Source organism: Agelaius tricolor, unplaced genomic scaffold (assembly GCF_023055355.1).
Source record: "Agelaius tricolor isolate 1412-34295 unplaced genomic scaffold, bAgeTri1.0.p SCAF_3, whole genome shotgun sequence".
NCBI classification, from domain to species: domain Eukaryota; kingdom Metazoa; phylum Chordata; class Aves; order Passeriformes; family Icteridae; genus Agelaius; species Agelaius tricolor.
This window is the reverse complement of record NW_027269263.1, coordinates 65,950,940-65,973,624: the sequence shown is the minus strand read 5'-3', so window position 1 is coordinate 65,973,624 and position 22,685 is coordinate 65,950,940. Positions and strand designations below refer to the sequence as shown.

General features: G+C 47.3%; 1 protein-coding gene across 4 annotated transcripts; it reads left to right on the top strand.

Moving 5' to 3' along the window:
* Positions 1-232: 232 nt before the first annotated feature.
* On the top strand, positions 233-21,474 carry GATA3 (GATA binding protein 3). Of its 4 annotated transcripts, none has more exons than XM_071424136.1 (6): positions 233-1,046; positions 1,704-2,315; positions 4,827-5,363; positions 8,290-8,432; positions 13,954-14,079; positions 19,961-21,474. In XM_071424136.1, exons 2-6 carry the CDS (start codon positions 2,075-2,077, stop codon positions 20,243-20,245), a joined length of 1,332 nt encoding a protein of 443 aa, XP_071280237.1. In that variant the 5' UTR covers positions 233-1,046; positions 1,704-2,074; the 3' UTR covers positions 20,246-21,474. The 4 variants fall into 4 exon arrangements, with proteins under 4 accessions (XP_071280237.1, XP_071280236.1, XP_071280234.1 ...); XM_071424135.1 differs by having other exon boundaries at positions 234-1,046; positions 1,932-2,315; positions 8,287-8,432; XM_071424133.1 differs by having other exon boundaries at positions 234-1,046; positions 8,287-8,432.
* The last annotated feature ends 1,211 nt before the right edge of the window (positions 21,475-22,685 follow it).

Below are 22,685 nucleotides of genomic sequence, written 5' to 3'. Positions count from 1 at the left end.
CTGGCTCAACGCAGCGCCCGCCGCTGCCGCCGGCCCGCGGGCCCGCAGCCAATCAGCGCCGCCAGGGGCCGGCGGGCCCGCGGGCTCCCAGCCAATCAGCGCCGCCCGGGCCCGGCGCCCCAGTTCCTGCTGGCCGCCCATTGGCCGAGCCGGCGGGGGGGGCGTGGCCGAGCTCGGCGCCCGGGGGTCCCGTCGGTGCCTGCTCCTCGCGGCTCTCCCGAGTCCCCAGCGGGGCAAGAAGGGGGAAAAAAACCCTAAAAAAACCCCTAAAACCCCCTAATCCCCCCCGGATCGAGTGTACAAACTTGGCCGTAGCTGTGTGCTTGTATCCTCAAACATAACAATAATTAAATCCCTTCTGAGCCGCGCCGCTGGAGCAGGCAGCTTTATTCCAGCGGGGAGCCCCCGGCCCCGCACCTGCCCGCACATCCCTGTCCCGGGGGGCTCCCAGCCCGCCGGCATCCCCCGGGATGCCCGCCCGAGAATCCAACCCGTCCCCTCCACGCACCATCTCTCCGGGCTGGCCACTCTCAGAGCTCCTGGGACAGCGGGAAAACTTAATTTCCCCCTTAAAAAAAAAAAAAAAAAAGCAGAAAAAATTTCAAAAATAAATTTAAAAACAGGGTGCGTGGAGGGGACATGGAGAGGAGTTTGTTGCCGGGGGGTTCCCGCGGGGGCAGAGCGGGGGCGGCCGGAGCCGGTCCCCTCCTCAGGCTCCGCCTCCCCCGGGCTTATGACACTGGAACCTCCTTAAGTTGCGTCTCGCCACAGCTGTCTGTAAGCACTGAGCCGGCTGGCGCCATCCTGCTCCTTTCAGAAAGAATGCCTTCCCTGTAAAAAAAAAAAAAAAAAAAAGAAAAAAAAAAGAAAGAAGGAAAGAAAGGAAAAAAAAAGATTAAAAAAAAAAGGGAGAGGGAGAGAGAGAGAGAGAGAGAGAGGAGGAAAAAAAGTAGGGAAAAAAAATAGTGCGAGCGAGAGCACAATCTGATCTGATCAAGCACTTTCAGCTTCATCCCTCCTGGGTCACATACTGCTTCTCCACCAAGGTTTGTGCGGAATTTCTTGAGCAACTTGTCGCTTTTTGAATTTTTCTTTTTTCCTCCCTCTCCCCACCCTCCTTTTCTCCTCGCTCCTTCCTTTCAGCCCCCTACTCTCTTCTCCCATCGCTTTACCCCTTCCCTCCCTTCTCTTTTCCCCCCGTTCCCCCTTTTCTCGGTTGCATAATAATTAATGAGCAATCAAAGTGACTCTGGGCTGCGCAGCAGCAGCGAATGGCACAAGTTCTCACCGGCTTAAGCCACTGGAGCTTCTCAGGTGCAAATGGAACAAATAAAAAAATAAACAAACAACCGCGGCGACCAAAAAAAAAAAAAAAAAAAGAAAAAAGAAAAGCCAAAAAAAAAAATATCCCCAAACCCAAGGAAAAGTAAGAGCTGGGCGGTAGGAGCGCGGTGGGAGCTGCTGGGCTCCGCTCCGAGCCGGGAGAGAGCGAAAGAGAAAGAGGCGCTGGGAGAGAGAGGTGGGTCCAGGGCAGAGCAGGCGCTTCCCAGGGATGGCTGCCGAGGGATGGGATGGGTTTGCTCCTGCCTAAAAAGTCAGGTGCTGAAGTTCAGAACTTCTCAAGTACGTTTCTCTCCCTGCCTCTCCCTCTCTCTCTCTCTCTCTCTCTCTCTGCTCCTTCCCTTTCCTCTTTCTCGTTACAGGTGATCAAAGAAGAGAAACATCTGCAACAGAGCGGAAGAAACGAGGGGATCTCGCTGCGTAGAGAAATTTTTCCCCCTGAGATTTTTTTTTTGTTTTCCCCTTTTTTCTCCCTTTTGATTTTATTATATCCCCCTTTTTTTTTTTAATTTTTTTTTTTTTTTTGGAATCGATCGTTTATCACCATACCCCCAACTCCCTCCACACACTTTTAAACCAAACCTAACCAGAAACATCCCCGAACTCGCCGAGCACTTTTTCCCCGCCCTGCGCAACTCCGGCAGCGTCTCCCGCTCCCATCTCAAGAAGCCCTCCGCGCCTCGCTGAGGAGGAGGAGGAGGAGGAGGAGGAGGAGGAAGAGCAGCGGCAGAAGATGGAGGTCTCCACGGACCAGCCGCGGTGGGTGAGCCACCACCACCCGGCCGTGCTCAATGGGCAGCACCCGGACTCGCATCACCCCTCGCTTGGCCATACCTACATGGACCCCACGCAGTACCCTCTCGCCGAGGAAGTGGATGTACTTTTTAATATCGACGGACAAGGCAACCCCGTCCCGCCGTATTACGGCAACTCCGTGAGAGCCACGGTGCAGCGGTACCCCACGGCCCACCACGGTGAGTGTCCGTCTGTCTGTCCCTCCGAGCCCCCCGCTGCTCTCGGGCAGACCCTCTCCTGCCGGCGGGGAAGCTACGTCACGGGTGGATTTTGGGGTTGGCTTATTGGAAATAAATAAAAATTCAGGCTTCCTTCCTTTCTCTTCCTTTCTTTCTTTCTTTCACTTTCTTTTTTTTTTTTTAATATTTTCTTTCTTTCTTTCTTTCCTTCTTTCTCTCTTTCTTTCTTTCTCTCTTTCATCCTCTCTTTTTATCTCACATCTCTCTTCCCTCTCTCTCTTCTTTCCCTCTTGCTCTCTACCCTTCTATTTCTTTCTTTTTCATCTTCCTCTTCATTTCTTCCTCTTGCCCCCTTTTCTTCCGCTTTGGTTTCTCTCCCCTCTCTTTAATTAGGCTAACAGTTAGTGTTTTCATACTGTGTTTAGTTTTTGCACGATTAAGCTGCTCTGGGGAAGCAAAGCAAGCTGGAGAGCAGGGGTGTGAAAATGACCCCGCTGTCCTCACGCTTGGGCTATTTAATTCACACTTGGTGAGCTTGTTAGGCTTGGGACGAAAGTTTTGCACACATACCCAGGGCAGCACCATGGCGTGGGTTTAAAATAAGAAAGAAACTAAAAAAAAAAAAAAAAATATAGCCCGTGGTGTAATTAGGTATCAGAGCCGGTGTGTTGTCCTGAGGGTCCTGCAGGAAGGTAATGATCCACAATGTGATTCTTGTTCCTGGGTCACAGCTCTGAGAAAGAGGTGAAATACCTGGGGCCGGTGGGGCCCAGGTCCACGGAGGGATGAGTGCTTTGGTGCCATCTTTTATGGAGAAGTGGAGAGGTTCGGTTTATAGCTGGAGTTTACCTGGATGGTTTTAAAAATTAGGAAAGAGACACAAAAAAAAGAAAAAAAAGGAGGGAAAAGAACAGAGGGTGGTTTGTGAAGCCGGACAGTGATCTCTGTCGTGGCAAAATGTAAATCCCCGAGTTTTGCAGTGGAAATAACCCCAAAATCATGGAGAAAAGGGGATAAGCAGAGTGGAGATGGAGCCGAGCGGGTTCAGGAGGCTGCTCCCAGCCCTCAGCAACTTGTTGAGTGTGAGCCTGCATTAGGCTCCGCTCAGTAACTGCATTGTTCTGCTATTAGTCCCTTTAAAACAATTATTTTTAAGGATCAGCAGCCTTTGTCCTTTCTTTCTTTTCTCCCCTTTTCATTTCTTTTTTCCCCCAATATATCAGCAGAAAGTGGAAATGCGGTCTCTCTGATCTAGCCTGAATATTATTTACTATGCTACTTCCTGGGGAAGATAATGAATCTTGACCCTTTCTATTCGTATAACCCACCTTCCCTTCCTTTTGAGCAGCGACTTTCAGTATTGTTCACGAGTGTCTGCTACGGTGAAAACCAGTTTGGAGCTTTTCTAGGCACACAGGAGCTCCCCATGCAAACACATGTGTCCACCCTGTAACTATCTGTGGCTCTATACATCCGTGTTTGCATCTCTCCTTCTGTATGTTCAGCAGTCTCTATACACATATCACAATGCCTACAAGAGGTTAGGGATCTCTGGGTGTCAGAGACTTTCCAGGGCTTTATCATCAGACACAAACTTGCTCCCTTCCAATTGAATAACTCTGTTTTCCATCTTACAGCCATTCGCTCAAGTTGCTGTGGATTTGGATAGATTTAATTCTTAGGATGGATTTTTCTATTTGCTTAGCAAGGGCCGAAAATAATTTAAAATATTAGGTACAAGCCCTTAGGAACATTTATAACCAAAGGAAAAAAGATTTGACTGCAGAAATCTAGTGAATTGTTTTTTCCCACGAATTCCAGGTCTGTATTTTAAAAGACAAGTGAAGTGTCCCTTGTCACAAAAAGGGTTTGGAGCGTTTCTTTTGAGGCAATTGGTACCCTCAGCGTGTGCCATACCATCGCGAAAAAGCCCTCTAACATTTCTGTGCAGTCTCGTGGAAGAAGAAAAGACAAACTGAGTGGTTTGCAAAGTTTATCAGCCCTGTTGCAAAGGTCATTATCATGTGTGTGGGCATTTTCTGGTCTTCTTCGTTTGACCAGAGAATTCCCAGGGTTTATAGCTCACGGCTCTGTTCGGGAAATCATTTTCCAGCTAAGACAAAAGAAAAATATTTCTGCAGTCGGGACTTGGCAATTTCACGCAGGATCTTTGCTTCAAAGTCTTCGTGGGATTGCCTGGAAAACGGAGAGAGTGAAGCAGAGCTCACAAATCCCGTGTCACAGGGCTGGCACCGTGCTTGGAGGGTCCCGACCCCCAAACCCGTTCCTCGACAGGACCGGAGCTCCCACTCCGTGCTCTTGTAGCTTTTAAAAATTAATTTTTAATGAGGAGCGGGGTTTCTCATCAGATGTAATTTTCCTTGCGTGCTGAGCTCTTTGGGAAGGACGAGGGGTGGCGGTGGGGGAAGAACGTCCCGGGACCCCCACGGGGGGCTTTGCCAGGGTGGCAGAGGGATGTGACCGACGTGTCTCCGTGTTTTCTCCGAGCAGGGAGCCAGGTGTGCCGCCCCCCGCTGCTGCACGGCTCGCTGCCCTGGCTGGACGGGAGCAAGGCGCTGAGCAGCCACCACAGCGCTTCCCCCTGGAACCTCAGCCCCTTCTCCAAGACCTCCATCCATCACAGCTCACCGGGACCCCTTTCCGTCTACCCACCCGCCTCCTCTTCCACTTTATCCGCCGGCCACTCCAGCCCGCACCTTTTCACCTTCCCGCCGACCCCTCCTAAAGATGTGTCCCCGGATCCGTCCATCTCCACCCCCGGCTCCACCGGCTCCACCCGGCAGGACGAGAAGGAATGCATCAAATACCAGGTGTCCCTGGCCGATACCATGAAGCTGGAGTCCTCTCACTCTCGGAGCAGCATGGCCTCTTTAGGAGGAGCCACCTCCTCCGCTCACCACCCCATCACCACCTACCCACCGTATGTCCCAGAATATGGCTCTGGACTTTTTCCCCCCAGTAGCCTCTTAGGAGGATCGCCCACCGGCTTTGGGTGTAAATCGCGACCAAAAGCACGGTCAAGCACAGGTAGGGCTTTTGGCTTCTTCATCCCCGTTGCTCGGGAGAGGAAGCTGAGGGAGGGAAAAGTGGGGGGCAGAGGAATGGGGCTGAGCCCTCGCTGCCCCCGCACGCAGGGACATGTGCTCGAGCATCCCTGTGACAGGGGAGCAGCAGGGGCTGGAGCCCTCGTGGGGGATGCACACGACGCTTCACCTTTCCCACAGGTTGCTCTGCTAGGTTTATAACCAAATTCCCCCTCGTCCAACCCTGGCTGGGGATAGAATCAGGCCCAGGAGCCCAAACCACCCACCCGGTGCCGCGGGGCTCCAGTCCCGGGGGCGACCCCACGGTGCGCTCAGCTGCGGCGTCCGGGGAGGAAGCGAAACCGAGGGAACCGCAGCATTAGCGATCTCTCTGTATTTTAATAATGGAGCTAAATCCCGGCCAACTTCCCCCGCCCGCCCTCCGCCTCGCTCTTCCCAGGGCCTCTTCCCATGCGGCGCCCGGGGATGCGGGGAGGGTTTTCCCCGGGGCGCTGCGGGGAGTTCGCCCACGCAGCCCCCAGCCCCGGCCAGCTCCGTGCCGGGGGGTTTGGATCGCCCACAAGCACAGTCCCCAAAAGTGTCCCCAAAAGTGTCCCCCGGGCCGCCTTTCCCGGGGGAGCTGGGGGGCCCCAGCTCTGTGCGCTCCCCGCGGGATGGGCGGCGAGGGAGCTCCGGCTCCCGAACACGCCGGGCTTGGACCTTCCTGTGCACGGAGGGGTGGGAGTGAGCCCAGGGGAATGTGTTTGTGTGCAGAGGAAAGGGCGATTAGTCAAAACTCTTTTTCCCCCTTTTCTTTTTCTTTTTTTTTTTTTTTTTTTCCTTCTCTATTTTGTTTTTCCGAGGAGGCTGCTGCGGGGTTGCCTGGCATGAATGAGATCAGTTTTCAGGGTTTTTCCAGGGTGACATTTACTCTGTCTGTCTGAGCAGGGACTGTCTCTATTTAGCTGATATGTTTGAGCTAATCCAATTATTTTCAGACTGCTGCACGCGACAGTTGCATTGTTTATCCAGCGCCAGGAACTTTAATAGAGTCCGGATGCAGTTAGAGTGACAAAAAAACCCAGACCTGTATGTTTTGTACATGAAAGCGGGAGAGAGAGAGAGAGATGGGGTGAAACAAAAGAGAGGGACAGGGACTCAAACAGCAGCGGCTGTCCCGTTTAACCGGAGGGGAACAAAATGACCAGGGTATTAACGGGACCGGCTCCCCGGCTGGCCCCAGCACGGACCGGGTGCCATGTCCGGGCTGGGGACCGGTTTATTGTGGCCCCGGGCGGTGCTGAGCATCCCCCGGCCGCCCCGGCGCCCGCCGAGCCGCAGCTCCCGCCGGGCACCCACCGGCTGCGCGGTATTTTCAAACCGCCTCGCCCCCCCTCCACCCTCCCCTCTTGTTTTCCTTTTGCCACTTTCTGTTACTTTGCCTTCTAGAAAGACATCTGCGGTTCGTGATAAACCAACCCCAGCAGCAACACCTATTTTTTTTTTCTTTCTCTCTCTTTTATTTTTTCCCCTTTAGAAGTTGATCTTAGCAAGCTAGGACCTCTCAGACAAAGAGGGTTAGAGCTGGAGAAAAAGGAGGAAGGGGGCGATTTTGCAGGATAAAAGAGGGAGAAGCGGCTGCAAATGTAATTTTTTGTTGTTGTTGTAGTTGCTGGGGAGGTGTGAGAGAAGAGGGGTTCGGTGCGAAGGCTCTGGAGAAACGGTTGCCGTTTGTGGTTAGGGCACGGGCGCCTCTTGCTCGAAGGCAGCACGGGCTGGGGCAGCGGGGAGCCGGCTCTGTGCTGAGCTGGCTCTGCTCTGCTCTGCTCTGCCCGGCTGAGGTCTGCCCACCCCGCTCTCAGGTGGGCCACCACCGACGTTAGGTACAAAAAAACTTCCCCCACTAAACCAAAGACGCAACAACAAAAAAAAACCCCTCAGCCCTCTGAAAGTAGCTGAGAGGCAGGGGCTGCACCCTCCCAGTTCCCTCCTCCAAGCTGGGGGAGATATCCCGCTGCAATAGACAGGGAGAGGAAAAAGAGGTGCCCAAAAAGAAGGAGAAGGAAGGAAAGAACTTATGAGGCAGGCTTGGGGCTGTTTGCTATCCCAGATAGCCAGGATGGACCATCAGGCTGCAGATGTAATGAGGAAACCAGAGAGGCTTCTGAACGTTTTGGGTGGTGGAAGTTAAATTTCAAATTAATCAATAGCAGATATTGTCAAAGTTGTTATGTATTGGCTGGAGCTGGGGAGATGTTTTGGGGGTTATCTGTGATTATTTTGGGGGTCATTGATGTGGTTTGACCTGAGGCCAGAGGAAGAGCCCTCCAGGCTCACAAACACCCCTGGGAGCTGGAAGAGTGCTCAAGGAGTGACACTGGGGTCCTCATACACATCAGAAAGGGGCTCATGGACTTAAATTCTGTATCCATTATTTTGGGTGTAGAGGGCTGGAGGCTTCTTGCAAAGCCTGCCAAGGTTTTTCTGGTGCCTATGGAAACTTGGGGTCTCCAGAGTTGTAGAAGCCCTTAATCCAAAGGTGAGGGGAAATTGTCAGCTCCCCCCACTCCCCCAAAGAGACCCGTGGGAGGAGTGAGAGCTTCTTTGGGGAGCCTCTTGAGCCACCATGGCACTCGGGCTGTCATTGTCACCATCCCTCTTCCCTGCTGCTGGGACACAGGCCTGATGCTGCCTGTGGAGTGGTGCTGGGGAGTGTAAGAGGATCAGAGCCCACCAGCCTGTGCCAGGGACATTGTTCAGTCATGGACTCTTTTTTGGAAATCCTGAGCTTGGGGGGGACTGGCAGGGTCTGGCCTGGCTGGGTCTCTGGGGAGGTTTTGGGGTTTTTGTTTTGGGGACCGGGGGCTTTTCCCAGCCCCTTTTATCTCTGCTTTCCCTAAGTGAATCATGTGCTCTCTTGTTTCCAGAAGGCAGGGAGTGTGTAAATTGTGGGGCTACCTCAACCCCTCTGTGGAGAAGGGACGGCACTGGGCACTATTTGTGTAACGCCTGCGGACTCTACCACAAAATGAACGGGCAGAACCGGCCCCTGATCAAACCCAAGAGAAGACTGGTGAGTCTCCTTCTATTTTCTTCTTCTTTTTCTGCAGCTTTTGCTTCCTATCTGCAGCTCGGGATGGACAGGGAACCTCAGCCAGCTCCCACTGGTCCCACTGTGTCCGAGGGCTGGGAGGGAGGGATGCTTGGAGAGTTGGTCCCAGCTGCTGTGGGCCTCAGTTGTCTCATCCTCTAGCAAACTGCAAAAGTAGAAAAGCAAACTATTCTAGCAAACTGCAAACTGCAAAAAAAGGTTTAAAAATCAAGATCCGGGGCTTCTTGCAAACCAGAACTGAGTTTTCAACTCCTCACGGTGTCCTGAAGACAGTGACATTTTCCAGGGCCTAAGGGCAGGAAAATAATTTCCTAGTGACCAAAGAGATTATCAAGAATGCAGGATTTCTCCTGGGCTCTCCAAACTTCTGCCCTCCACTCTTTAATGTGTCTCTATCCCCCTTGGTGTCATGTACAAGGGACCCAAACTGGGTGTCACTGGGGTGTCACTGGTCCTGCAAAAAGCTGGAACCATCAGGTCCTGGTGCCACGGGTACCTGGTGTGGTCATTTATGTCTGTGCCATCTGGGTCTCAAATGGTGTCACAAGGACACAAGGCAGAGAGGATGGTGAGTGTGCAAAGCCAAGCGTGTGCCCAGGCTACAGAAGTTGGGGGAAGATGAAATGAGTGGGTAAATGTTTGAAATAATAGTTACAAGACTGCTGACTGTTCTAAGCCCAGGCAATACGTTACAGCATCCCCAGCGATCTGTTCATGCATTTCCCTGGAAGCCACAAAAAGGTCTGGAAGCTGTGGGCATGGCTAATAAATGTGTTAAAGTGTATTTGGCAAATAATCAGGCAGACCACAAGGGGAAAAAATATATCAAGTGGGGGAAAAAGTTACGGTCCCTGCTTGGGAAGTTATTGAATGTTTTGAATCGAGGCACGTTTGGTTTTGTCAGGATTAAAGATGTGGAAGGGCTGCTCAAAATGTGGAGGAAAGGTGGCTCTTGCCTCTCTGTGGAATTTCTGAGCTGATGGATGGATCTGACCAGTTTGGTGAGACTTGTGCCCGGCATGGCCAGACCTTGCAGGCAGGACAAGGCTGGTTAATTTGTGTTCTCCTGGAAGGTGCTCACAGCTCTTAGGTCGGGATCAGCTTCTTCACCTGTGAGACACCCATAGAATTGTATCAGCTGTGTTCCCTCTGGCTCTGGGAAGCATTTGCAGGGTACATTCCCAGGAAGCCATGCTATATGCAGTTTTCTCCGAAGACTAGGTGTGCATATCAATTATGATAAACACACCCCGAGTCCTGTGACTGAAATTAGGTTCCTAGGATACAAGATCGATGAGAAAACCATCAGAATCCCTGACAAAGTATGCTGTGAGGGCCACCAGCAATAACTCTGTCTGGCCCTGTGAGTTTTGGGGAAGACGTGGCTTTGCTCCTCTACCCCACCAAACTTCCTGCGTGTGAAACCTCTCCGTGCCCTCCTGTACGGGCTTTTCCCGTATAGGAAAAGGTTTGTCTCTCTCATCTTTCATAGCCTTGTTAGAAAAGAGGAAAAGCTTTCGAGGGAGGGAAGTACAGGCTGGAATTTTGATTTTTTTGGGCAGCTCTCTTGTTCTCTTCTCCACCTCCCCCCCGGCCCTTCTGTCTTAAACACACAGCCCTCGTTTTCTTTATTTTTTTTTTTTCCTCGTTCTCTCTCTATGTGTAAAGTTAACTTCCTAGGAAAAAGCTGCCGGATATCTGAGCCCTGGAGATAACTCCTAAACAACAGCTCCGTTTCCCCAGTCCAAACACACAGGAGCTTGAGCATATCCAAACAAGCAGAGGGGGAGGCAGAATAGGAAAGTGGCTGGAGAGAGGGGGAGAGCTTTCAAAAAGTGTCTGATGGAACCACGAAAGAATGTCCCGAGTCACCCTGAGCCCGGCACATGTAAAATGAACTATATAAATAAATACGTAGTACAAGGTCATTCTTGGGGAAAAAAAAAAAAAAAAAGAGGAAGAAAGAAAAGAAGTAAAGGGAGACCTTGTCTTGCATTATCGCTCCAATCTTTGGGCATTTTAGTTAAAGTTACAAAAAGTTCCCCTTCTTTAAATGTGGCCTTGCTAAATGTGAAATTTGATTTTTCTACTTCCCCTGTCCCCCATCCCCAGCACTGCCTGGGAAAAAGAAAAAAAAAAAAAAAAGAGAAACATCCCTAATGTTGTTTGAACCTATATTTATTTCCCTTGCTAACCTCTGAAAAAAAAAATTAGTCAGAAGGCACCAGAGCTGGGCTTGTATTTGCACTTTCTGTGCCTGGATGTGGATGTGCATGTAGCTGTGGCTTGACTGGATCTCTCCTGCTGCGAAGGCAGACGGGCTGTGGATGGAGGCTCAGGGTGGGGATTCAGCTCCTTCCCTCTACCACAAGGTTCCTGCGTGACCTCGGGCTGGTTTCATAGGCTCTGATCACAGCTGCACTGAAATTAATGATAGGATTTGATGGGTGGGAGAGAGGAGGCACAGAAATTCTTAAATGCTGAGAACCCAGCCCAAACCTTGTTAAATTCAATGGGTGTCTTTGTGAGGGTGTCCTTTAGGTGACAGGGATGAAGTCTTGCTGGCTGAGGGGAGCCAGACAGCTCTGCTTCATCTTGAGGGGGAAGGTGGAAGACCTGGAGATGTTGGCAGGGGAATCAAGAACAGGCAGGTGTAACCACACCATCACTGCCTAAAAAGTCTTCAGCCCTCCTGGAGGCTACTCCTGTCCCTGTCACAGGCAGTGGCAGCCCCATCGCTGCTGAGATAAAAACCTTCCTTTAGTTTTTCTCCCATTCCCTGCCCATGCAGATGCAGAGCTCTCCATTTCCAAGTCAAGCCAAGCTGGTTTTGGAAGGATTGTAACCAATTTCTCAGCAGGCCCATGCACATACAATCTTATTTTAGGAAAATGATGCTTGGAGCTTTGTGGGTAAATACAGACACTGAAAATGCCCCTTAATTAAGCATCTTTATTAGCGCTTGGTTCCTCCAACCTCCTCAATTTCACCTTTTCATCACTGTTAGCGCTTCTGAAGTTGTGCCTTTGCTCACCGGCAGCTGTGCCATGGGCTGTGGTCCTGTGGATGATATGGGGCAGCTAATTAGTCATCCCATTACTGCCATGGCCAGGCCCCTAGTCGTTGATGAGCGTCAGTGGATGCCATTGCTGGGAGCTTTACAATAGGGTTATTATTCATTGTTTCCTGCCCGCTGCCTGTGTCTCCGGTAGAAGTAGGTACAGCATAAAAGGTGCAGCCTGGGACCGAAAGAGCTTAAAATATTCAGCTAATGATGCTGAATTTTTGCAAGTGAAACACAGTAGTTGGAAATGGTTTTAGAGAAGACAGTAGATGTTGTGATTTATTTGCTTATTTAATGTCAGAATTTGTTTGAAGGCAGCGAGGTGGTGACCAGGCGTGTCTTTTGAACGTGCTTGCTGTAAGAGAAATTACGGCGAGCGCTGCGTAGAAACCCCAAATATCTTCAAAGGGGATGTTTCCCCTGTGTGGGCTGAGCCAAATATCACTGGTTTTTAGAAATTTCCTTAGGCTTGATTTTTGGGTCTGATAAATGCAAAGCTGCCACCAAGACTCAATCCAACCTCTTGCCCCTCCAAGCCCTGCACGCCGAGTGTCAGGAGTTGGGGGGCAGAGAGCTGCAGACTCTTCTCCAGCTCTTTAGTGAGAACCTGGCTTTGCAAGCTGCTGTCTCCATGCTGCCTTTGGAACACATTCATTATTTAATTATCCTGGTAATTTGAAGGGAGCCCAGTTTGGGTCCATGGCGTGGTCAGGAGGTGTGCGTGCATCAGTTCGGGGCTCTGCTCTTCATGGTGGGATGTTTAATCTTCTCTACTGGCCCTGGGATTTTTTCAAGTCCCATGTGCTGTCCCCAGCTCCTGCTTGTCACCAGCACAGAGAAGTTAGCTAAAGACCTCCTTGGGAATGGCTTGGTTCAGAATGGTTTATGGTCAGGCAAAATGGAGCTATCCCTACGGGCAGCCTGAGAGAGCCACTTGCTGTCGGATCAGCCACTCTGTGATGCTTCCTAGTGCTCATGGGCATTGTCTTATTTATTTTTTAGACAGCCCTTTTTGTCTAATTAAAAGAAGAAAAAATCTTCCCCTATCTAAAGCAAAACCAACCCGTCCTCTCTCCACCTACGCCGCATTCAATTATGATTAAAATTGCAACATGACCTAACAAGAGTTGGTATTAACGCTAAGGCTGTGCCAGTGTCCATGTTTGCATTTTGGGTTTGTTGTACGGTATCCAAAGATGCGGTATTTTCTTTATTTTCTTTTTTTTTTTAAATGTTGGATGTGCTACAGTGTGCGGCTGTGTGGGGTGAGGGGTAAATTTGAAACAGTAAGAGCACAAAAGAGAGCATTAAAGGCTCAGTTCTGCAAGGTGCCAAGCATTGCTATGATCTGGCAAATCGCTTAAGCACATGTTTTAACTTTAAGCACATGAGCAGTTCCATTGAAAGCAACGCATCGGGATGAAATCAGAGCTCTGGGACCATGTCATATTGATGAAGAATAGATAGGATGGGGATCTAAAGGTCTTTTTTTTTTTAGGAGCTGTAGGCATTTGCACACACGCAAGCATGCATACGCGCTCACACAGCAGTCTGAAAGCTCCTGTTCCTCCTTCAGAGGCAGAAGCACAATTTGTTTGCTAAAGTTACAGTTTTTAAATGATAAGTACGAATTTATGCATGTGAAAGAAGAGCAACTTTACTAAATTTGACTTTGCTAAGTCATTATCACAGCTAACAAAAAAATCTTCTGTATACACTTTGCCACGTAGATTTTTTTTCATGTTCCTACCCCTTTATGAAACCGTAAATTCTTCTTTCAGGCTTGTTACCAATCCTTAAATAAACATGAAGGTTTGGGCTGAGAAAAGGGTGTAATTAAAAAGTTGAGATTCTTGCTCCTTGCCACGGTGTTATTTCCGATCTGGAGCCTGTCTCCTTTGAAGCTGAGCGGAGCTTACGGGACCGGGCTGTGCTTGCGGTCGGGCCCAGCGAGCAGCTGCCCACCCTGGTCTCTCGCTGGAGCCGGAGTGACTCACGCCCTTGACTCCAGCAATTGTCAGTTCAGGCCCTGACTGCAGAATTAGACCCCTGAGGGGTCTGGGAGAATTAAGATGGAAAGACATGTTGGCATTTAAATAACATTTTCCCCTCTGGAATGGGCTGTGCCAGTGCTGCTAATTTTGATGAGTTCTATCAGAGGTTTAGCACTCACTTTTAGGATGCCCTTTGGCACCTGATTCAGTTCACATATAATTTGGGATTAAAGTACCTTGGGGATTTTTTTTCACAATTATTATTTGTTCTCACAAGTCAGTTTCTGGAGGCCTCTGCTGATGTGCATCAGTCTTGCAGGGTTGATGTTTTCTTTCTCAGAAATTTTGCTGATTATATTTTTAAAATTTTTTTTAACACGGGTGTTTTTCTCTTCCTCTCCTTCTCTTTCCCTCCTTCCCACAGTCTGCAGCCAGGAGGGCGGGCACGTCCTGTGCAAACTGTCAGACCACCACTACCACCCTGTGGAGGAGAAATGCCAACGGCGATCCCGTCTGTAATGCCTGTGGGCTCTACTACAAGCTGCACAATGTAAGTGTGACTGGAATACTCAATAATGGGGCCTCAGCTTTGGTGCTCAATGATCCAAACTCTTCCTTAACTTGAGGATTTTCAGTCTCGGGTGGTGCCGAGACCTCTGTTATCCCTTTGGGGACCCTGGGGTTTGGAGCGATGAGTTGTCAGCCTTTCAAACATAGCCTATCCAACTTGGGGAGGTATAAAACAAGGCTGTCCATGGGTAATGTTAGAGCTTTTCCTTGCCTGAGCCAAGAAAGGAGGGGTGGGTCAACACAGAGAGACATTATCTGCTGCTGATTGGGCTCAGAGAGTTGGAAAAGACAACACACTGTCCTGCAAACCGATACCCCTCCTATGCGTAGCTTGGTTCCTCCAGCAAATACAAACTCTGGAAAAAAAAGAAATACGTGCCAGAAACTATTTAGATCATTCTTGGGTTTGTGGCTGCCTTTGTCCTGTCCCCAAAGATGATTTATTTAGGCCCTGTGTTTGTGCTGGTTGATGCAAACGAGTCCCAAACCATAAAAGGACTTGATTTAGTTAGTGGGTTGCAGAGTCTGCTCAACCTGTGATGTGAATTTCAAAGCATCTGTCATGGAAGGGAAGGAGAAATGAAATGAAATGAAATGAAATGGCTGGCAGATTTAATCTAATATCTACATGCAAAGCCAGCTTGCAGGAACCGGGGATATGTGCCCCAGGGAAAGAGCTAAAGGGACCTGAAAAGTCTTCTACTCAATAACACTGCTAATAAAGGAGACTTAAGGCTACTTCTGCTCCTCTCATTCCACTTGTGGCATTAGAATAATTATTATGTCAAAAGAAGGAAAAGACTTCAAATTTCTCTGCTTTGATATATTTTTTTTCCACTAGTGGTTGATTGCTTTGTGTTTGGTTTGGAAATCTGGGTCTGTGTTTTGCCCTTATGTCCACCCATGGAAACACATCAAAGACTTATTGGGTTTCATGGGGTGTCGAACCCTTGCGGTATCTCAGTCCCTTCCATTTGTTATTTCAAACTGTTTGGTTTCTTAGGATGAGTAACAAGTTTGGATTAAGTAGAAAAAAAAAACCCAACAAACAACCAGGCAAATTTTTCACCTGTTTCATGGGAGGCATCTCTCTTGGAAAAAAGGAAAATGCATTTACCTTTTAGCGGGCAGGTATCTCAGCACACTTTGAGTCTGATGTAGCAAGTAAAGCTTGTCATCAAACTCTCAGTGTGATCACTGCAAACACCCTGGGTTGGACACAGAGTGAAAACTCTCAGAACATCATGAGAAAATATTCTGTTTGCTATTTCCTTGGCAAGAAGGGATCAAGGCCAGCCAGCTTCACTGGGCAGGGGATCTATGCTTGTGCTGTTTCCAATTCGGCCTTGTAGCCACCCGTGGTAGGACTTAAATCAGGCAGTTTGGGAAACCTCTAAGGAGCTGCTCTTCCTGTAGCCAGCAAAGCCCTTTGAAGGAAATAGGCTCTTCTTAGTTGGTGCTGGTGGATGCCTGTGTTTCAATGGGGTGACTTCTACCCTTGAAGATAATGTAGTTCCTCCCCATGCCTGCAAAAGATGGCAGGATGATGAGTTACAATGTGCCTGATTCCATTGTAGACATCTGACTGGAGAAATCTCCTCCTGAAGTGTTTAGAATGGTGTCTGAGTGCTGAGGTTCTCCAGAAATGTGCCTGCAAGAGCACATCCTTTTATTTTTTGCACTAACACTGCAAACCTATTTGGCCTGAATTGACCTCTAGATCCAGTGTTTAGGGAAACGCCGATCCAGCTGTGAAATCTGTGACATGGGCAGGCCTTGAGCACATTGGAACCATTTTCATATTCATTAAAAACACCAACAGCTGCCTAAAAGCTCAGCACAGCTACTTACCAAAGTCAAGTAGTGTCTTGCCTTATGAGCAACGCCATTAATGGATCCTGCTTAAATGAAACCCCCAGAGGACTGAGCTCCTGTGTGAAGCAAAATAACCAGGCAATGATACTAAAATCCAGATATGAGTGGGTAGATCCTTTTTTTAAATAAATTTTCTTAAAGTACTTACCAAATTATTTAGTGAAGTATTTAGTATTTAGTGAAGTATTTACTAAAGTATTTAGTTATGACTGTGGTAAGAAGTGTGGTCTTGCTCCCTATGGGTATATTATCTTGTGATTTCCATCAGGAGAGGGGTCAGAAATAGAGAGGCTGATTGTAGTATGTCCCTCCCAAGCAGCTGTCAGCATGGATGTTGTGCCAGTGCCAGTGGAAGGTCTTTGGATGCTTGGAAGTCGACTTAACCCTGTTTCAGGCTAGGCTGTAGCAAATTCCTGTCTGCTGTTTTATCTACCCCCACTCCCCATTTTTTCTTTTCTTTGGGTTTAATGAAATTTTCTGGTACCTTAACATCATTAGGATATTTTAATGGATTGATCTGCAGTTGAAACTTATCCCGATTTTATGTCCACACCGGGAACGATTGCAGTGAAAAGGCAAATTTTTTTTTCCATGGTGTTAATTTTTTCATGGAGCTATATCAGTTTGTTTTACTGTTGATTCCCACAGCTTAAGCAAACCCATTTGTCAGTAGGATATAAGCAATAATCATAATAGTCTTGGGGTGCATTTAGTGAAGCTGTTGGCATTCCTCCCACTGACTTCAACAAGAGCCGGCTCCATTAACACCAGTGTTAACAATGACTAATATTTCACATTGATACAGTGCCTTTCATCCCGTGGCATCCCAGAGTGCTTTCTAAGATACAGCCAGCCTGGAAGATTAACCCAACGTTGTAATGACTATGTCTGAAGGATAAATCCACTTCAGTGACAGGACCTTATTGAGGTCAATGGCAAAATCCCATTGTCTTCAGTCAGAGCAAGATCAGGCCTATAATGGTTAAGACTATCCCCTGGATTTGATCTGTTGAATATGAGGTTCTCATCCTTGTTATTTTAGTCCTTAGAAGTGGGATGAGCCTTTGCACACTTCAGGGGTGGGTGGGAGTGTACCTTGCTGGAGGTGCACAGCAGGCTGGCCTGAGCCTGTAGAAGTCAGAGATTTGCCATTATTTTTGGTAAAATTCATCAGAAAAGGCCCCTTTCACAATACTCTAAAGCAGGCCTATGCGTCCTGAGAGCAGAGCAGTCAGTATTTTGCATATGATAAAACAAAGAGCATAATTCCTGCCCATAATTAATTGGCTCCATCTGAAATTAATGAATTTCATATACATGCGTTGGGCTGGTTTAATTTTAATTTAGCATGTGTTTGTCATTTTTATCAGAATGAATTTTCACGGAGAAGGTCTTCCCTCCGGGTCTTTCATTTCTCTACCCCAGAAACAGAGATGGGTCCTTGGCTTTGATGTTTTGGGGACCACTTTTACCCTGCTGTGACTGGTCTTTGAAGTCACTGGAAAAAATTTCCAGCTTGCTGCTTTGATTATGCTGGTTTCTGACATTTATCTGAGTCTTTATCTGTTTGGCTCTCGGGTTAGTTACCTGCTTGGAGTGTGAGACCATTTACACTGGGATGATGTGGCCAGACAACAGCTTGCATGGCAGCTCTGACCCCAGCTGTGGGGCTGGCCATGGCTTTGTCACCATCCTGACGCAGAGCTGGTGTTCCCATCCTTGAGTTTTACATAAAATCGTGGCCTGGGCCATCCTGTTCTTAGAGACTGAGTGAAACAGAAGAGATGTTGCTTTGGGGAAGTGTTCACTGTCATGTGGGACATGACACCAAGCAAGGGTCAGGACCCTGTGCTTGTTCCAAGACCCAGAACAGCCCCAGTCCCACCACCAGGCTTATGTCACTTTGCCACAACCAGCTCCCAAGCTTGAAACTTTGCTGCTTCAGCTGGAAATTGGTTCTGGCTTCCCCTGAGCCTTTGTGTTGTGATACAGATCCTGATTTGAAGCTGGTGGGGCAGGGGCTGTGTGTGCCTCCCCAAATCTGAGCTGGATTTGTCAGGGATTGGCACTTCCTGGTCTCCTCTGATGTTGCTGCCTGGTGGGGCTCACCTGGGACTTCTTCCTGGCTTTGAACCTGGGCAACACATCCCTGTAAAAAACTTAAAACAGGCCAGGCAAAGCTTTCCAATCCCAGTCATTTGTCTGGAGCAAAGGGGCATCCTTGTGTGTGCATCCTCATTCCCTCAGTGAGGACAGAAAGCCAGGGAAGTGAGTTATGTTGTGTTTGGAACCCACAATATTTTAAATTTTGCTTGTTGCTGCTGTAGGGCTGGTGTTGGGCTGCTCATGGGCAGATTCTTCCTTCCTACCTTTAGCTGTTGGCAAGCAGGGCTGCTCTTTCCAACTCCCTTTATCCAGAGGCAGAGGAATCAGCCTTTTATGCACTCATTTTTAGGTGAGGTGAAGGCTCTTGTCACTGCTGGTAAAAAGAGCCTAGGGTCACAAATTCAGACTGGAATGACAAACCAGAGATGAGCCTGGTCCTTCCTCTCCCCACAATTCCATCTTTGCATTAACAGGGAGATATTTTATCCTGGTCTCCCTGGGGAGAGAAATCCAGGAATGATTCTCATGCTGTGAAAAGGGACCAGAAAGAGGCTGAGGAGCAACAAGTGAAACTTTGCTGTGATCTGGAAGAAGGGAATGCTTTGTTCCTTGTGCTGATTTAAGGTCTTATGAACAAAGAGTTGCTCAGGACCTTTGCAGGGACATCTTTTCATTGTCCTTCACAGATCCTGGTGGACAGTGGATCCATTTTTTTCTCCCTTTGGCAGAATGTCCATCAGCACCATCATGTGCTCACATTTATTATGAAGAATGGTTCAGCCTCAGGACGATTTGCTGCCTTCTGCTATAGGTGAAATCCTGCAGAGGAGCCAGAGCAAGACCCATTTATATTCTCAAACCCAGATTTTTTAGTTTGTTTAGGGACACTGGAGGCATAAATCCCTTCCCAAGTGTGGTTTGTGGGAGTTTCATGTCACCTGTGCTAGTGCATGTTGTGATGCTGGCTCCCTATGCAGTACAAAATCACAAAATCATGGAATATTCTGAGTTGGAAGAGACCCTAGAATCATTAAAGTCCAACCCCTGGCCCTGCACAGGACAGCCTCAAGTAATAAGAGTAATAAGAATTTCTTACAGGGTGTCCAACAGAACTTGTGCTACCATTTCCTATCCCTGATGGATGCATGGATGATAATGTCTGCTGTGTAGTTTCAGGAGGAGATTTTAATGTTTATTTTCCCTACACATACATTTGTATGCATGTAGAAAATACTTTGCTGGTCAGCATAGATACCTGTTTCAGCCTCCCTAAGAAAAATCTGGAAGCCTTTAGAAATAAAACCAGATTAGCTAAAGAAAACCAGAAAGGATGATCAGAGCAAAATCTTCGGAAAGAAGAAAAGCAAGACAAAAACCCATGCCTTTTGTGGAGAGTTGCCCAGCTTCTTAATGGAGCTGTGAAAGCCTGAGACCCCTCACAGCACTGAAATCCCAGCAGTTCTTGCTGCTAATGGTTTTAGATCAGACAGGAAGCCTCAGGGTGAGACGGTGTCTGTGGGGAATATTTCCAGGAGGTAATGATTGGTTTCATACCTAAACACAATGCAATTACCTAATGTGCAGATAGTTGAAATTTTTCAGCTGCTGTGAATTATTCGGGTATGTTTTGCTCCTGTGTGGCTCTGCCAGCAATTTTCTGTCGTCTTGTCTTCAGAAATTTCAACTGAGCTTGGGATTTCCTGGAGGGATCTAAATTTTGGGATGGAAATGGAGAGGTTGGGTAGCACATGGTGTGCACAGGGGAGGAGGGGGGCTGTGACCAGCTGGTCCCGCTGGGCTGGGGCATGGGGTACACAGATCCCATGGTGATTTGGGGAGAAGGGATGGAAGCACAAAAAAAATAATTGATTTTTGTTTAGATTAACAGACCCCTGACTATGAAGAAAGAAGGAATTCAGACCAGAAACCGAAAGATGTCTAGCAAATCCAAAAAGTGCAAAAAGGTCCATGACAACCTCGAAGACTTTCCCAAGAGCAGCTCCTTTAACCCTGCAGCCCTCTCCAGACACATGTCCTCCATCAGCCACATTTCACCTTTCAGTCACTCCAGCCACATGCTGACCACACCGACACCGATGCATCCTCCATCCAGCCTCTCCTTCGGACCTCACCACCCCTCCAGCATGGTCACTGCCATGGGTTAGCAAGAGACTCCCCTGCTGAATGCTTACAGTCTCAAAATGAGATTTACTTTATATACTACTTGCATTTTTGCAGGCGTGTGGTTATGGGTCTGACGTCCCGAATCAAATGGGAGAGGGGAAAAAAAAGAATTAAAAAAAAAAAAAATTAGACAAAAAAAAAAAAAAGAGGTTATTTGAAGGCGTAAGAGAGAGAAAAAAAAATTAAAAATGCAGAAAAAAACTACAAAAAGCACAAAAAAAGGGAAAAAAAAGAAAAAAAGAGAAAAAAAGTAAAAAAAAAAGTTTTAAAAAAGTGATGTTTGCCACTTTTTAAAGGAACTCACTATGGCGTCTATGTATTCTTACCCACTGAATCTGGATACCATTTGTGAATAAGCCATTCAGAACTTGCATTCCCTATTGGACAGGATCTCTAGTGCTGTGAAAAAATAAAATAAAATAAAATAAAAAACGCTGAACATTGCATATAACTTATATTGTAAGAAATTCTGTACATTTGAGGAAGACTTTATTGCATCTGAGGAGCTGCAAAGAAAAAGGCATGAAGGACTCCGAGAGAATTTTTTTTTAAAGGAAAAGAAAAAAAAAAAGAAGATGGGAGGACAATTTAAAAACCAGAAAAACAAACAATGCAGACCAAGAGGAAACGCGGTCTTATGAACAAATGGACCAACTGCCAGTCATGTCTTCTCCTTTTATTTTATTTTTATTTTGTTAGTTTTTTTTTTTTTTTTGGTTGGTTTTTATCTTGGTTTCTTTTTTTTTTGGTTTTTTTTTTTTTCTGTTTCCGGGGAGGGGGAGGGGGCTGGCTAGAACGGTTTTGATGATGCATTAACTAACTAACTAACTGAATAACTAAATAAATAAAACCTGTAGGGAGATCATTCATTTTGGGCCACGGGGCCCTTTACATAGGAAGTACCAATGGTGTCAGGCAATCAGTGTTAACATGCGGACATTGCCAACAAGGGGGTTTCAGATAGCCATTCTCCAGGTCTATACGCATTGTGAACAAGTTCCTGTAATTGTTGTTTGTATGTATAATTCAACGCACCAAAATAAGAAAGATGTAGATTTATTTCATCCTATTATACAGACTGAATGGTTGTACAAATTTATTTACTGCTAGCGATAACCTGCTCTTTTTTTTTTTTTTTTGGTTTTGTTTTGTTTTCATATTTTTCCTCTTTTTTTTTTTTTGGAGAATAAACTAGATTAAATTCTGTTGACTTAACAGTGTTTTGTGCTTGGGGGTGGGAAAAAGAATATTTTTCTTTCTTGATTAATTTTTTCTTAACATTTGTTTGGATGGTATTTATGACATCTTTACCACGGGTATGGGAATGTCTGTCTCTGCGCTCATGCTGACAGCCAAAGCAATGTTTGCAGTGGCTTGATGATAAAAAAAAAGATAAATCACAGAACAAAGGAAAAAAACCCTCAAAAATAAATGGACTGCATGTTAGTGTAACCCCACTGTCCGGTGTGTGCTCCCTTGTCCCTTGAATCGCAGCCCAGCCGCTGCCCCTGCGTGATTTCGGGCTCCCAGGTGGGATGGGTCCCCCTGGGACTCAGGCAACCATGACCAAACTGGTGTTGAGGACAATTTGGGGCTGGGATAAGTGCAAAGGTACAGCAGGGTCCTTATGAACCCAGCTGCTTTTGAGAAAAACAAAGGTTTTGGACAGGAGCTGGGAAAGCACATTCTGCTCTGTCTCATTGGGTACTCAGTGATCGATCAAACAAGAGAGAGTTGAGATCCTGATGTGAAATCAGGATGGAGCAGGTCTGCCCTTCTCTTGGAGGGATAGGCAGAGTCCTCTATGAAAGTCTGGATTTTATGACAGAAGAAAATTCACAAAAATTCAAAGGCCATTAGCCAGTCCTGTCCTGGAAGAACTCTCTTTGAAACAGTGCAATTTTAATTAATATTACGATCGATAACAGCAGAGTTTGGCTCTTATTGTTTAATTTCTGGTGGTTTAATCCTTAGGAATCCGTGCTTTTTTTAGTTTTCAGAGTTTACTCATCCAGTCATCCAGCTTCTTTATATGATCATAAGGATTGGGAATTCACCTTCCAAATGAAGGGTTAAACTTCTTATCAAACCACTCCATTTGCTGGAGATTTAAGCTCAGTGTGATAAGGCAGAGGTTACCAAGGCTGTGAGAAAACGCTTGAAAAATCCCAAACAAAAATACAACCCCCAAATGTAAAAAAAACTCAACAGACGTGACCTGCAAATTATTTTTATATTTTTAATGCTGAGTGAAATATTTCACCCAGAAATATGTGTACCCCTGCCTTTCAGCGCCAGGTGGATGGAAAAATATCATCATAACTGTCACAGCTGTTTGAACCCACTTTCTCTTGGGTGATCTCTGGAGGTGGGGGTAGCAGTGGCATGGTGTAATGTGCTGCTGCAGGATGGCTCACACCA